Raw genomic sequence first — 17,067 nt, 5'->3', positions numbered from 1 at the left:
CTGTCTGTCTGTCTGCCTGTCTGTCTACCCTTTTTTGTTCTCATGCAAAATGACATACCTATAGGTCTGTGAGCGTTTTGGGGAGCCAATAGTTTTTCACAGCACTGTTTAAGCACGCAGGGAAACTACACAGTGATGTAATAACAACTTTTGGGGTTTGTTTACAGTTCTTTAATACAGAATTAGGGGAAGACTAGAGAAGTGTTGTTGGTGGACAAATAAACCAAATTATTAATTCATTTTTGTTTGTTTGTTTTATGTTTGTTTATTTTTTTCACCCTTTTTATTTTAGTTGAAGTGTGTGTGCGCGCGTGTGTGTGTGCGACGTTCCTCTGTGTGTGTGTGTGTGTGTGTGTGTGTGTGTGCGTCAGCGTCTCAGCATGTCGTCTAGCTGGTTCGTCTTCCTCACTGCAACATCCTCAGCCGGATCAGATAACCTCTCACTGCTTTGAAAGACAAATTGCTCTGGTTCAGGACTGTGTGTGTGTGTGTGTGTGTGTGTGTGTGTGTGTGTGTGTGTGTGTGTGTGTGTGTGTGTGTGTGTGTGCTGCTCTGCCACCGTGCTCAGGGCATTAGTAAAGAGCAGGAGGACGCGTTATAGGTGTGTGATACAGTATAGTTACAGTAGAAATAAGGTACAAGATGCAAGAAAGAGGTAATAATACATTGATAGTTGATTAGAGCGAGCGTGCACACACGCACACACGCACACACGCACACACGCACACACGCACACACGCACACACACCCCTACCTGTCACTCATTATGTAAATGACTGTATTCAGGCCTTAGCTCCTTTTTTCCTCTTTAGTCTGAACTGAATCAGCTTACTGTATTGAGCCCTCTTTCTCCTCCTCATCTACCTCCTCTTCTACCTCCTCTTCTACCTCCTTCTCCTCCTCTTCTACCTCCTCTTCTACCTCCTTCACCTCCTCTTCTACCTCCTTCACCTCCTCTTCTACCTCCTTCTCCTCCTCTTCTACCTCCTCTTCTACCTCCTTCTCCTCCTCTTCAACCTCCTCTTCTACCTCCTTCTCCTCCTCTTCTACCTCGATCTCTTTCTCCGTTTCCTCCTCTTCTACCTCAATCTCTTTCCCCTTCTCCAACTCTTCTACCTCCTCCAACACATCATCTTCTTTTAGTCTTCCTCCTCCTCTTCCTTTTCTTCTTCCTCCTCCTCCTGAGGCCATATCATGTTTCATGCAGTTTACTGTGGAGCTTGAGGAGATCAGATCCTCTCTGAGGGCTCTTCCCGGTTCAGACACGGCTTTACATCTTAAACATGTCACTGCACTAACAGTAACCTGAGGATGATGTAACTGGGTGAACCTTCATCACGGCCGTAATCTCGGGTACGCACTGGTCCGATCCGCGTCTGATCTACAGCCAACTTCCTTTCCAGAGTAATGCCACTTGTTTATCGAGGCGTACGTTACGTGGGCTGAAGGCGGATACAGAACGTCTGCCAAACTAAACACACCTCGTCTCCATCTCCGTCTTTTTCCACCTGTTAATTAAAGAACCGAAATTCTGCAACTGGATCTTTTAAAAACATCCTGTTTGGAGCTTTTGGTGTGAAATCTGTTGCCTATAAATCAGTCATGTTGTCACCGGCTCAGGTGTCACATGTTATTACACATCACCGGGATGAACAAACAAGAGCATGAACAGGTTAGGAAGCGATTCTGTTTCAAAGCTTCCCTCTGGATAAAAGAAACCATTCAATGGAGGCGGACTAGAAATTTATCGCTCCGATTTACGTGAACAAGCAAACAAACATAAAGGGGATCGTAATTGTTTTTTTTTTTTTTGTCTTTTTTTTTTTACATTTCTTTTAATTTTATTTTGTTTTATTTGTTTTCAAATTTTGTAATTTAGTTTTGAATTTTTTATTTTTATTTCTTTTAATTTTATTGTTATTTTTTTGTTATTTTTTTATTTAATTTTGTTTTATTTGCTTTTGTAATTTATTTCCAAAACATACATTTATTTATTTATTCATTCATTCATTCATTTCTTTAATTTTAGTTTATTTAGTTTAATAATTTGTGAATTGTAACAGTATAGAATTAGAGGCATTTCAGTAAAAAAGTGTCGGGGCACTTGGTTAGAACAAACTCATCTGCTCACAAAAAAGTTGAACAGGAAGTCATGTGTCTCGCTTATTTTTAAATAATTAAAAAAAAAGAAAGCCACCGTCGAGAGCGGCCAAGATTCCCTCACTTCCTGTTCGATGGGTTTAATTCTGTAGAAACTTTGTTGAATTTGTTGAAGGAAGTTTTTGCACGATATCTTCTACATGTAGCTTTTTCCGTTGGTCCGACGTTCCTTCGGTTCCTCGTTCATCGCTTTTAATTAGTTCTCGTTTGCCATCTGGTGCAAAAAAACAAGCAAACAAACAACATCAAAAGAAAACCCGGGAGATCACCATGGCAACGCGTCAGCTTGGCGTACGAGTGGTAGCGCGTAGCGCCACAAGTGTAAATGGAACATTTTACTTTATCTGTTGTTAAATTGTCACTTTCGCTTTACGAGGCCGTTTCCCACAGACGTGCCCTGATGCCCCGGGTGACTTCGGACTTGTTTAGACTTGTGTGGCAAAAACGTTCGCCTGCAATGTGCCCCGATCACCCTCACACACGGCTACAGAGTGCAGCAGGAGGTGAAATCCAGACCAACCTGTTTACTGAGGAAAAAGTTCTACCAGAGGCGTCTACCCCACACACACACACACACACACACACACACACACACACACACACACACACACTCACACACACACACAGAAAAGAGTAAACATGGAGGACAGGAGCGTCCCCGCTGTTTAAACACTCTTTCTGCTGTAAGGCGAGTGATGAAGAGGAGGGACAAGTGGATACTAATCACGTCTCTCTGCCTGAGAGTCCATCACTGCTGACTTCACTGCAGACATGAGGACCGTCCAATGTGTCTCACTCTCTAGTCTCTCACATAGCTATATCAAATCTCACTCCAGTTTAATCTCTCTTTCCCGCTCGTGTTCTCTCTCTCTCTCTTTCTCTAGTCTAGTCTAGTCCATCTTTATCTGATATGTCTCTCAGCACATCTCTCTCTGTCGCCTCTGTCCTGTTTCCTGTCTCCAGCATCCTCATCCAAACGCACTCACTCTCTCTTTCTCTGTCTGTCGTTCTCTCTTCTCTTTCCAGTCTCTCTGTTCCGTTTCTGATCTCTCTTCTTAAACATGACTGACTTCCATTTTGCCTCTTTCTCCTTATTAGTCTCTCTCTCTCTCTAGTTTACAGCAAGGGCATCATTCTCTCTCTCTCTCTCTCTCTCTCTCTCTCTCTCTCTCTCTCTCTCTCTCTCTCTCTCTCTCTCTCTCTCTCTCTCCTGTGTTACATAACTGGCAGCTCAGACTCAGCTTCTGCCAGCATGTTATTACCGAGAAACGATTTGTTCAGGCACGTGTGTGTGTGTGTGTGTGTGTGTGTGTTAACCTGCAGTCTGAGCACATTAGCATGAAGCTGAACTCTGTTACTACCTTCTCGCTGCACGCTTGTAAGGTTAGAGTGTCTTACATCAGTGTTTCACGCTGCAGTGCATGATGGGATCGGACCACTGAACTCCGGACGGCGTGCGGCGTCTGAGCCGCTCCACTTTCACACACCGATAAAAACCACCACCATAAAAAAACTAATCACAGCTCGGCGTGTGAACTTTAACCACATCTCGAACATCAGGGTTTTTTGTTTTTTAACAGGAGGTGAACTGGAAGAGCTACAGTAAGAACTACAGTAAAGTAATCTAATATTAATACCATTCAGACGTCAGTGTAAATAAAGGTCCACATACATGCAGATCTTCATAAAGCATCAAATATCGTATAAAGATAAACGTTAAACAAAGGTGTTTTATTTAATAATAATAATAATTTCAAAATATGAACATTTCAAGTCATTTTCTATTCAGCTATAACTCTATACCAGGAATTTAATTTTATACAAATGCTGCATGGACATAGTAGATCAAGTAAATATAAGGACAGAAAAAAATGACAGAAAAAATTGTATAATACAAAAAAAAAAACTAATTGGAAATGAATTTGGAAAAAATTGTTTTTTTATACTAATTTATATATATATATATATGTGTGTGTGTGTGTGTGTGTGTGTGTGAAAACAGTACATAATGTTATATAACATGTTATATAACTATAGAGTACAGTTGCCTCAACAACCAGAAGCCCCCCAATACTCACACACACACACACACACACACACACACACACACACACACACCTAGCTGTAAAAGTAGTGCTTCTGTAGAGGTAAGAAACAGCCATTTGGTTACAGATTTATTTGTAATCTGTTGAGAAAATGTGGTAATAAAAACAGTGGTTTTGTGTGTGTGTGTGTGTGATGGGTGTGTGTGTGATGGGTGTAATGTTGGGACTCTGGATCATGCAGACGACCTCGTCAGAGAGGCTGCTGATGATCAGGAGACTTTGCAGTGATTTTTTTGTGTTTATAAAAGGTAAAAAAAATTCAAATCTATTTTTATTTATTATTAGTATTTTTTTTTTATCTTAACTGTGTACAATTAAAAAAATTCTACGTCGCATCAACAAATCACCGTATCGGTGTCACGCCGTCGTGTCACTCGGCTTTATACGTGGTCAAATATTTAAGTAAGTAATTTAGCATGAAAAAGCGGAATAATAAAAAAAAAAAACACGATCGTTTCAAAGAAAATGGAAGAAGAATAAAACTGTTATTAAATCCTGCATCGGTTTTCAGCAAGAAGCAGCGAAGAAATGTCTTTGTCTTTTTGTGTCTCATCTTGTCCCTAAGTGACATCATCATCATAATCGTCGTCACACGCTGTATAAAGTTTTAGTGGATAAACGAATAAAAGAATCACGGATCAAATCCCAGCACAGCGATGTTCCTGAATTCTGGACTCTGATTGGCCAGAAGGAAAATGAGTTCTGATCCCTCCTCGTTTCTATAGCAACCACCTGCACACCCGGGGCTTTGTGCAGCAGGAGAGGTGTGAAGTTTGCTGGAAGGTTTGGTAAGGAGTCTCCAGTGTCAGAGGAAAATCTGAGAAGTGTTTTATTCCTCGCTGTACGAGACCCGAGCCGACGTGCACGCGTCATGTGACCCGCCTCTTCCGGCTCCTGATTGGTCCACAGCTAATCAAGCTGTCGTTTTGTCGTGCTGCGTCCAGTATGTAGAAAAAATGTACGACTTTGTTGCTGGTAAAAAAGCAGCGAATGAATAAAGCAGTAAAAAGCGGTGAGGATCAGCTGCAGTGGTGTTGGATACGCTTCAGCATGCGGTCACCAGCAGGTTCTTTATCCCGGATGTTATTCGAGACGCAGCTCTGAGAATAGGCTCCGTTCTGCTGTCAAACGCTTCGGACAGGGAAATTTGACTCCGAACCGAATCGATAGCTGCTGATTGTTCAGTTTCAGGAGCAGAGTCATAACTCTGAGCTCTGATTATCCACATCAGCACTTTATCCTCTGCATGATCTCTTAATAATAATAATAATAATAATAATAATAATAATAATTCTGTTCTCATGTAACGTTTTATCATGAGAAGCAGACGAGTTGGGAGGGAGACGATGGAGGATGAGCGTGTGTCTCTCTGGCTGGAGAAACCGAAAAAACTGATGCTGCACCAGCTGTCCGTCTGTCTGTGTGTGTGTGTGTGTGTGTGTGTGTGTGTGTGTGTGTGTGTGTGTGTGTGTGTGTGTGTGTGTGTGCTGTTTTTCTCTCTTTCTGACACTCTATCTCTCTCTCTCTCTGTGTGTGTGTATATATATATAGATAATGTCTGTCTGTCTGTCTGTGTATGTGTTCCTGTGTTTTTCTCTCTCTCTGACACTGTCTGTCTGTCTGTGTGTGTTTGTGTGTCTGTGTGTTCCTCTGTTTTTCTCTCTTTCTGACACTCTCCCTGTCTCTGTTTCTGTCTCCGTCTATCTGTCTCCCTCCTCTGCCCTCCGTCTCTTTCCTGTACCATTTATCTGTCTGCTGCAGTTCAGGACACGAGTATTGTGTGTGTGTGTGTGTGTGTGTGTCTGTGTGTGTGTGTGTGTGTGTGTGTGTGTGTGATTTCTAGGATACTTTTTTCTGTAAGGCCTGCTGTACAGCACAGTTAGTTAATTATTCATGAACGTCTCCCAGTGATGATAGGAAAGAAATTTGAATTTAACCCCACCCTCACACAAGACATGCATGGAGCTGTGTGGGTGTGTGTGTGGGTGGGTGGGGGGGTGTGAGTGTGTTGGGGGTGTGTGAGGGGAGTTGGTGTATGAATGTAGAGGACGACACCTGATGATTTCTGGCCCTGATAATGTTTGTAAGGATTTTGTTGGCTCTTTGCTACCCGGACACCTGCCGTGTGTGTGTGTGTGTGTGTGTGTGTGTGTGTGTGTGTGTGTGTGTGTGTGTGTGTGTGTGTGTGTGTGTGTGTGTGAGAGAGCGCACGCAACAAGTAGCCTTTCCATGCTGCCAGACTGGACCTTCATGCCAGAGTGTCAGTTTGACGTTCAACGGATAATTAATTATCCTCATTTCACACTGCTAATAAGACTCCCATGAAAACAGAGCGACAGATGGAGGGATGGGAGGAGGCAGTGGGACGGAGGGATAGAGCAGGGATGATGCAGGAGGAAGGCGGCAGACAAGCAGCTCTGGGATCTGACATGTTTTTGGGAGTAAAAGAGGAAGGCCGCATGTTTATCTGTGGGTTCTGCTCTGGTTAAAGGACCCCAGCAGGTGGACTCAACACGACCATATATGGACATGAAGCCACGCCCCCTGAAATGCCTGATCCTACAGCACCAACCTCAGGGGTCAGATCTTATTATAGCGCGTTTCCCCTGTCATCATAACCTGAGCTGCAGGGTGTGGACGCATGTGTGTTTTGTATGCAGTAAGGTGTGTGTGTGTGTGTGTGTGTGTGTGTGTGTGTGTGTGTGTGTGTGTGTGTGTGTGTGTGTGCGCGATGGAATTCTAGTGTGTAGGCATCAAACACATAGATACCTAATGTTACCCCATAGCATGTAATTCCATAAACAGTGCCTCTTACTGTCCACACACGCACACACACGCGCACACACACACGCGCGCACACACGCACGCATACAGCAGTGTGTTCTGTAATCTCAGCTGCAGTAAATAACCTGGGATGATAAAATCCAGTGTCAGGGTAAAGAGTGTATCAGACGCCAGTACTACTGTCTGATAAACACACCTGTCTTATCTGTGTGTGTGTATGTGTGCGCATGTGTGTGTGTGTGTGTGTGTGTTCTATTGCCTCATTTACACAACAGGGTTGCACAAAAACATCTTCAGCACTTAGACAGCAATGGGAATAGAGAGAGAGAGAGAGAGAGAGAGAGAGAGAGAGAGAGAGAGGGATGAAAGAGGGAAGTGAGGGAGAGACTGATATGATGATGAGATGGAAGGATAGACCGACAGAGAGAGAGACTGAGACAGAAAGATAGAGGTAGAGAGAAAGATAGACGGAAAGATTTAGAAATAAAGGTAGGAAGCCAGGGACACAAAGAATGTAGGTAGATGGATGGACGGACAAAATGACAGACAGACGGACAGCATGAGTGGTACAGATGCACAGATATAGACAGAGACAGAGAGACACCTGGAGAAAGAGAGACACACACAGTGTATGCGTTTAGATGTGGAGCGGCTGCAGTATGTGGGTCAGGACTCTAGTGTACTGTGTGTGTGTGTGTGTGTGTGTGTGTGTGTGTAGCCTAGTTTACAGCAAGGGCATCATTTTTTCTCTCTCTCTCTCTCTCTCTCTCTCTCTCTCTATCCACTTGGGGAATCAGTAATGAGCTGCAGTTTGGGGACACGGCCTTATTCTCTCGGTCTGAGGCACTGCACTGTAACACTGTGTGTGTGTGTGTGTGTGTGTGTGTGTGGCCATTTTACATTTTATTCTTGTATCCAAGCCATACACATTTTTAAAAGGCCGTCTCTATATTACACGGCGTCCAGAATTATTGGCACCCTTTTGGCGAACCGAACACAGCACTGTCAGTACTCGGGACGTTGTTGGCCTTCGTGTTTGTTTGTGTTAGAGCCAGACATAGACCTGCGACTCTTCCTGTCCCAGGAGGGAGGAAGGAAGCCATATTAAGGCGACGGACACGAGACACGCCCGCTCACCCCTATTTAAACTCCCAGCTTTTCCGCTTCACACCGCATCGTTACAGCGACGCCATATAAAGCTCAGTAACATCGGATAAGGAATAAATCACCACACGGCTTGATGATGTAAGAAACTAATCAACAGCTGACTTACTGTCTCCTTCACTCGGGTTATTTTTGGAACAATAATCCGCAGATTGTTCTTTTTAACTAAATTCGCCAACAGCTGCAATTTCTAAACAAGTGCATTTTATCCGTTTATCGTTACATTTATGGTTTAAGCAGAAGGAAACCGCGCATCCTTTTACCTTCCAGTGTGTTACTATAGAAACGATCTGTTTTTTTTTTTTCCTCTAATACCCCTGTGAAGGAGCTGTTACTATAGCAACTGACATTTTCCATATCATTTCCTGTAAAGGAGCTGTTACTATACAAACCATCCGTTTTTTGTTTTTTTTTTTTTTGTTTTTTTTTCTCTTCTTCTCTCAGTCCCTGTTTTTTTTTCCCCCAATACAAGTCCCCGTGAAGGAGCTGTTACTATAGAAACCAACATTTTTCACATAATTTCCTGTGTTACTATAGAAACGATCCGATTTTTTTCCTCCCCATACAATTTCCCGGGAACGAGCTGTTACTATAGTAACAATCCTCCATTATTATTTTTTTTCTCCATGCAAGTCCCTGTGAAGGAGCTGTCACCATAGAAACGATTCATTTTATTACAACAACCCACATTTTATATGTTTAAGTGTTTAATTTTCTGAGATTAGCCGGACCCCAGACGAACTGAGGAAAAAACAAGTGATATTTAGTTCGTCGTCAGCTCGGTGTCACTAAATCTCGTGGTGTAGCGTGTGCCGAGCCTGAGCGTACGCTCCTACTGTAAAGGGTGTGCGTGGGGACCGCCTGCTGCTTCCCGTGCCTGTGTAAACAGGACGTCCTCCCAGGATCTCAGCTGGGGTTTGAGGTTTTGTTCCTCCTGTTGCTTCCTCCCTCAACCGCACTCCCACATGCGCCCTTCCTCACTCCCTTCTGCCCGTGTGTTTGGGTTGAGGGACGCCACCTCGGACGCGACCGGACTTGACGGCCATTGTTCCGCGTTTCGACGTTGTTCCTTTTTTAAAAATCGTTCATTCCTGTTTGGAGAACAAGGACTAGATACAATCACAGGGGTGTTCCATCAATGTCAGAATATCTGCAGATAGGGCAGTGTGAGTGTGTGTGTGTGTCCGTGAGTCCTTCGCTATATTTATCCGAGTTTAAATAAGCATCACTTGGAACTCCGATAGAGCTGCTTAAATATACTGAAGCTGAATTAGAGCAAGTTCTAACATTTCAAGGACAACACCTCACTTACATCCTGGCCAGTTGTCAGACTTTATAGATGGACATTTTGTGTTATTTGCTTAGCTACGTCAAATCCATGATCCAGCTCACCAACATCCAACCAATCAAGATCATTAGGCATCTCTACTCACCTGTCAATCACTTCAGCTGCCTCGAGGAACCGATTCTGGCCCTCGAACCCAGGGATTGCGGCATGTTGTGAGGGCGGAGCTTTGTAGGGAGCGTTACGCTTTTAAGGCTAGCTTCGAGGACTACGTGGTAATTAGTGGTGATTGAAATGGAAGTTAAACTATCAGATCAACAATCTCCTATGGAATTTGAATCAAATCCAAATAGGGCTTAAGTGCTACCGCAACTGTTGAGACCCAACGATGTTCAGGCAATCGAGGCTAACCCGAGGCCTCACCTGTCGATCACGTTAGCTATTAATCCTAAAGCCCAGCTTCTTGTCCTCACTATTTCAAAATATCAAATCATATATCAAAATTTCCCCCAAAAATTCAGACCAGACACCATTTGTACAAGAATTGAAACACGGCAATATAAATAACGAATTGTTTTCATCAACCGAACATAACATTAGCTCGCTAACTCAGACCCGAGAGGTCGATCTCGTTTCCGTTGGCTGGAATTCACTCGAGCGTCTGGCAGATTTGCGCTAATTGCAGCACTCGGTCAGTAACAGTAATCAGAATTAAAACACCAGGACACGTCGACCCTGTTGAACTGCTCTTGTCACACACTGGCACTCGATTGTGTAATCAATCCCAGGCTATTAGACAGGGTTTCCTATTCCGAGACACACAGAACACACGACCGTCCCCGTAGCCTGCTGTACAGAACCCGGTCACGGAGGCCTCGGACTGGTGAAGAGAAAACATGAAGCTGAGAATTTTTGGTGTCGGTGTTAGAAATAAGGATGGGTAGATACTCAACACCTGTCTTCAGTCTGACCTAAAGATCAGCTGCATGTTGGTGTGAAATGCAGGCGGTTGGACAAATGCGTGAGAGATTAGCCTGCAGACTGTGGAGATTTATAAACCACAATATTTATATTTTCTTCGGCTGGTATCGTATCGTGGCTCCACGAACCTTGTGTTTTCTTCAACTTGTTTATTTATCAATACCCGTCTGTGTGTCCCGCAGGGAAGCCGTACAACATGGCGAGTTCTGAGCGCGTGCAGCTCTCTGGGACTTACAACGTACGCAAAGGCAAACTGCAACTTCCTGTGAACCGCTGGAGTCGCCGGCACGTCATCCTGTGTGGCACGTGTCTCATGGTGTCATCAATTAAAGCCGGTCATGCGGGCAAAATGCACATCCTGCCCCTGATCGGTGGAAAGGTAATGCCTTAAATTGTTAAAACTTCACATACTGCCTCTAGTCGAGGCAATGGTACGCTTTAAATGAATTGAACTGCACAATTCCTACCTCCTTACCAAGGCAACGATACACGTTAATCTGCCCTTCCTGTCCCTGATTAAAGGGAAGCTAATGTTTTAGTTTGTATAAAATGGACATAATGCACCTGATCTGCAGAAAGGTAACACTGTAAATTGTTAGAAATGCACATAATTGAGGCAATAGTACACCTTGACCTAGCTACCCTGCTTGTTTTTCCCTTGATTGGGGGAAAGGTAGCACCTTAAAGTGTACCATCTTGAACTCTTGAAAAATACCCACCATGCCCCTGATGGGTTGAAAGGTAAGACTGTAAATTGGTAAAAATTCACGTCCTCCCTCGAAACCGAGGCAGTGGTACACCTTAACCTAATAAAACCGCAGGTCCTGCCCCTGGCCGACGCAAATGTAGCACCTTAAACTGTTCAAAACGCCTGCATCATCCTGCCTCTACACCCTCGATGGACTTAAAATGCCCCTGATCAAAGAAAAGTTAATGCCTTAAACTGTTCAAAACACACATTGTCTCTAATCAAGACAAATGTAACGTCTTCAAACCTCAAACTCACTGTTACAATATGAATGGAATCACTTTTAATTACTCTGATCTTTATTCTCCAGTCTTTGGCCTTTTCCTGCATGTCATGATGGTTGGACTCGCACCTCACTACATGCTGTCAATAGAACTCGCTTCAAATTGGACCTGTGACCGTATCTGCCCCATCCTTATTACCTCCCTTTGCACTTTACACTTAACACTACCTGGTGTCGTGCACATTTGCCTTTGTCCTTGTACTCTGCCCAATCACAATAATCTCATTTCTTTTATGGCTCACGTGCTAGTCTGAACCCAACAAGACAAACTTTATACAACAAATGTGTCCTGCGTGATCAGCTGTATTGTCCACCCTTTTTTTTTAATGTGTCCTTTAAACAAGCCGAAGAATCACCTCCTTTTCACAGAAAGAGGCAATCGGTCTGGCAGATGTCCAAGAATAGATGCTTCTTAAGCAAGGGAGATTATGTCACCACTCACTGCTTCAAGTAAAACTCTTTATGAACTCTTAAAGACGTGATTTATCGACTAGCTCTTCTATCAGGCAAACGGTTAAGGCTATGGGTTGTTGATTGGAAGGTTGGGGTTCAAGCCCCAGCACCTGCAAGCTGCCACATCTGGGCTCCTGACCAAGGCCCTTTTTCCCTGTCTGCTCTGGGGCACTTTATCATCGGTGCCCCTGCGGTCTGACCCTGACTTCCAAATCTGGAATATGTAAAGAAATGAATTCTACTATGCTGTAAAGCAGGTGTGGCGATCCTGAAAAGTGTACAGTAGAGGCAGAGACCAGGAGAACTGTAGCACAATTCTGTTTTATTCCTGAAAAATGCAGACTTCATGTCCTATACATCTGATCTGAAATGTTAAAATGATTTGTACGTGAAGATGCACTTTACTGTTCTCTTTTGCAGACTTGCTGGGGAACAAACTCGATGACCTTTAGTTACTGCATGTGTTTTTGTTACTGCCTGAAGGTGATCTGTGTGTGTGTGTGTGTGTGTGTGTGTGTGTGTGTGTGTGTGTGTGTGTGTGTGTGTGTGTGTGTGTGTTTTTGCAGGTAGAGGAGGTGAAGAAACACAGCCACTGTTTGGCCTTCAGCTCAGCTGGACCTCAGAGTCAGACCTACTACATCAGTTTTGACAGCTTCACAGAGCACCTGCGCTGGCACCGTCATGCTGCCAAGGTGTGTGTGTGCCTGTGTGTGTGTGTGCGAGTGCCTGTGTGTGTGTGCGAGTGCCTGTGTGTGTGTGCGAGTGCCTGTGTGTGTGTGCGAGTGCCTGTGTGTGTGTGCGAGTGCCTGTGTGTGTGTGCGAGTGCCTGTGTGTGTGTGCGAGTGCCTGTGTGCGCGCGCGCGAGTGCCTGTGTGTGTGCGCGCGAGTGCCTGTGTGCGCGCGTGCGAGTGCCTGTGTGCGCGCGTGCGAGTGCCTGTGTGCGCGCACGCGAGTGCCTGTGTGCGTGCGCGCGAGTGCCTGTGTGTGTGCGCGCGAGTGCCTGTGTGTGTGTGCGCGCGAGTGCCTGTGTGTGTGCGCGCGAGTGCCTGTGTGTGTGCGCGCGAGTGCCTGTGTGTGTGCGCGCGAGTGCCTGTCTGTGTTTATATCATTTCCAGACTGTCTAGATTTATTCCCTAAATGTATCCCATGATGTAGTAAAATCACTACACACATACTGTTACTTTGTGTTGTGTAGTGATTTGTGATGTGTATTATATTATACACATTTTGTGTGGTGTTGTACTGAATATTGTGTAGTGCTGATGAGTGATTGATGTTAGTGTGAGTGCTGTCATATCTAGTGTTGTGTTATGGCATGTGGTCTTGAATTATGTGTGGTGGCATATAGTGTTGTGTATGGTGTTGAGTATGGTGTAGTAAATGGTGTTGAGTATGGTGTAGTATATGGTGTTGTGTATGGTGTTGAGTATTGAGTGTGGTGTTGAGTATGGTGTTGTGTATGGTGTAGTGTATGGTGTTGAGTATTGAGTGTGGTGTTGAGTATTGAGTGTGGTGTTGAGTATTGAGTGTGGTGTTGTATATGGTGTTGAGTATTGAGTGTGGTGTTGAGTATTGAGTGTGGTGTTGAGTATTGAGTGTGGTGTTGAGTATTGAGTGTGGTGTTGTGTATGGTGTTGAGTATGGTGTTGAGTATGGTGTTGAGTATTGAGTGTGGTGTTATGTATGGTGTTGTATATGGTGTTGAGTATGGTGTTGAGTATTGAGTGTGATGTTATGTATGGTGTTGTATATGGTGTTGAGTATTGAGTGTGGTGTTATGTATGGTGTTGTATATGGTGTTGAGTATGGTGTTGAGTATTGAGTGTGGTGTTATGGCTTCTGAGATTGAATGTTAGTGTTTTGGCATCCTGTATGGTGTTGAAACGTGTGTGGTGGGGTTGGCATGTAGTGTTACTATAAGGTGGTGTGTGTATGCTGTGGTGTTCTCTAGGGGTGTTGTGTGTTATGATGTGTGGTATTGTGGTTAATTAGATTCGGTTTGGCCAACAGTGCTTAATGGCCTGGTGTGTGTGTGTGAGTGCGTGTGTGTGTGTGTGTGTGTGTGTGAGTGCGTGTGTGTGTGTGTGAGTGCGTGTGTGTGTGTGTGAGTGCGTGTGTGTGTGTGAGTGCGTGTGTGTGTGAGTGTGTGTGTGATTGAGTAAATGCTTATGGTTTTACTTGCAGTAGAGCTTGTGTCTTATTCAGGCTTAACACAGTGAAAGCTTGTGGTAATTTAATCTCTCCCTCTCCCTCTCTCTCTCTCTCTCTCTCCCTTCTTCTGTTTCTTTCTCCCCCAAACACCCCCCCCCCCCCCTCTCTCAGATGGTCTCTCAGAGGATCAGTTCAGTGGATCTGTCATGCTGCAGTCTGGAGAAACTTCCCCCTAACCTTCTCTACAGTCACGACCTCACTCACCTCAACCTGAAACACAACTTCCTCCCTGCAGACAACTCCCTGAAGCAGCTCCAGAGGTGCGTGAAGAGGGTTGAGAAGATATAAAGAGTTCACAGAGCTTCCTCTGTTTGTTTGTTTGTTTGTTTGTTTGTTTGTTTGTTTGTTTGTTTGTTGCTGTTGATACACACTCCTGGCAACCCTGTAAACAGAACGATTTCACCCAGAAGAGGAACAGGGACAAGTGCAACAGGAGGGTGTTTGGTGTAACTGGCGGTTACATGTTACATCAGCTCATTCCGCGTTCGAGGAAAGACGGCATTTACAAGCTGAACTCCAACACAAAGTCGTAATTACAAGTGGGATTTTCTTCTAGCTCGGAAGTTCCGAGTTGTCGGCGTGTCAGTCAGTAAACACGGCGGAATCACCGGACTTGGCGTCTGTACTGTAGCTGATGGTAAATTAGCTGAAACTGAACGTTTCCTCGTCTCAGAAATGTCAGATTTCTGTTATTTTCACTTAGGCAGCTTACTGAAACACACACAAGCTGCATAACATTCGAAGTGCTACAGGAGAGAAACGCCATCTAATAAGTTCACAGTGAACTTCATGAAGTGATTCAAAATTCACAGGGGGATTGAAAACACTCCCGTCTTCAACGCAGTAAAGAATCGTAACTGTTTGTTTGTAGAATTTTTACCTACAACATCACAACATCCTTATTACGTCATCGTATTGCTCGACCCTGTTTATTTATTCTTTTATAATCAACAAAATACAATCTGACGTGTGTGTGTGTGCGCGTGAGAGAGAGAGAGAGAGAGAGAGAGAGAGAGAGAGACAATGAGTGTGTGTGCGCGTGAGAGAGAGAGAGAGAGAGAGACAATGAGTGTATGTGGGTGAGAGAGAATCAGTGAGTGTGTGAGAGACGGAGCATGTGGGTGGCTCTTTGTTTCTCTGTAAACACACCTCACATGCCATTATCTCTCTCTCTCTCTCTCTCTCTCTCTCTCTCTCTCTCTCTCTCTCGCAGTGTCTCTTGCCCCGGTGTTGTTGTCATTAGGATTTTCCACCCTGTACTCTTCAGCAGAGCTGCGTGCCTAAAGAGAGAGGCGTGATTGTTTTCTCTCAAAACCCTCAACCTTGTTTGTGATCATATTTACCCAAGCACAAAAGCTTCAAAGCTCTCCCGCCCTCTCTAGCAACAAGGCATGCTGGGGGAAAAGAAAAAAAGAAAAAAACCTTGGCATGTTCCACGGTGCGGCTGTAGTAGGAATGAGTCCTGGAGCTGAACGAAAACAGAGGGAGAGAGACAATGGGAGGGGTGTGTGTGGGTGTGTGTGTGTGTGTGTGTGTGTGTGTGTGTGTGTGTGTGTGTGTGTGTGTGTGTGTGACTGTTGGGTGAACCCATGAGTCAGCACGGTCACTGTCATTTCAACACTCACACTCTGGTCTCACTCACTAATCCCTGTTCTGTGTGTGTGTGTGTGTGTGTGTGTGTGTTTAGGTTCTCTCGGTTGCGGAGTCTGAACCTGTCCAATAACCAGCTAGGATCATTCCCTCTGGCGCTAAGCTCCATCTCCACTCTCACCGAGCTCAACCTCAGCTGCAACTGCATCAGCAACCTTCACCCCAGTGTGGGCAACATGCACAAGTAAGGATGGAGGGAAGAGAGAGGGGCGGGAGGTGGAAGAGTGTGTACTGCGCTTCACTGTTAGAATAAACAGGATGGATGGAGGATTGGGGATTAGTTGGATATATGTTAGATGGATGGAGTGGATGGATTAATAGATAAACAGATGAATAAAGCAAGAGTGGTAGATAAATGACAGCTCATAGATAGGGTTGAAGATAGGGTGGGAGGGATGGATGGATGGATGAAAGGACCAATATGAGTATGGTGTAAAGGATGAATCAGTGTTAGGATGGAGTACTGGAGCAGCATGAGAAAGGATGGAGCAGTATGGTGATGAATTAATGGATGAAAACTAATGGATGAATGATGGTAGGATTAATGATTGTTATATAGGTGGAGCAGTGTGGGTGGGTGGATAGATGGACAGCTTTATTGGGATGGATGGATTGACAGATGTATTGATGGGGCAAGCTGTGTGGATTGGAAGGCAGACAGAGGTATAGATGCAAAGTAATTAATGGTTTATTAGATTGATAGAGGGATCAGAATGATATATAGAGCAGTCACAGTAATGGATGGATGGATGGATGGATGGACAGCTGTGTTGATGTAGCAGGAAAGATGGATGGAAGCAAAGACAGACAGGGGTATAGATCAGAATGATGTACAGAGGGGTTATTTACAGTGTACAGGGATGGAGGGAGGGATGGAGGGAGGGATAAGTAAACATAGTCTTAAACTTCCTCATCAGGAGCAGCTTTTGCTGAATCAGCAGAGTGATGTCACTGAGATCACATGACCACGTGGTCACATGATCTACAGAAATAAACAGACTGAGAGGAACACAAACATGTCCTGAACACAGGTGTAGATTCACCTGGAATGACCTGAAATTCCCCAGCTTGTGTTTACACTTTAGTAGCACTGCTGCCACCTACAGGTTCCACACGGTAACACACACACACACACACACACACACACACACTTTCTAAGCCATAGAAATAGCACGATTGTTTGTATTCATTTCTACATGAAACAACGATTGCACAAGTTTGTACGTGTAGCATCCGTTACATG

The 17,067-nt window shown here is 44.4% G+C and overlaps 1 protein-coding gene across 1 annotated transcript in view; it reads left to right on the top strand.

Moving 5' to 3' along the window:
- phlpp1 (PH domain and leucine rich repeat protein phosphatase 1) overlaps nt 1–17,067 on the top strand; it is a 44,013-nt gene that overhangs the window by 16,160 nt on the left and 10,786 nt on the right. Inside the window, exons 2-5 of the mRNA XM_027176980.2 lie at nt 10,662–10,858; nt 12,530–12,655; nt 14,286–14,434; nt 15,862–16,008. Of these exons, the coding sequence (XP_027032781.2) occupies nt 10,662–10,858; nt 12,530–12,655; nt 14,286–14,434; nt 15,862–16,008 (619 nt within the window). The remainder of the gene's footprint in view (nt 1–10,661; nt 10,859–12,529; nt 12,656–14,285; nt 14,435–15,861; nt 16,009–17,067) is intronic.

Source organism: Tachysurus fulvidraco, chromosome 1 (assembly GCF_022655615.1).
Source record: "Tachysurus fulvidraco isolate hzauxx_2018 chromosome 1, HZAU_PFXX_2.0, whole genome shotgun sequence".
NCBI classification, from domain to species: Eukaryota; Metazoa; Chordata; class Actinopteri; order Siluriformes; family Bagridae; genus Tachysurus; species Tachysurus fulvidraco.
Note: the sequence above shows the minus strand (reverse complement) of the source record. Positions and strands in the feature narration are given on the sequence as shown.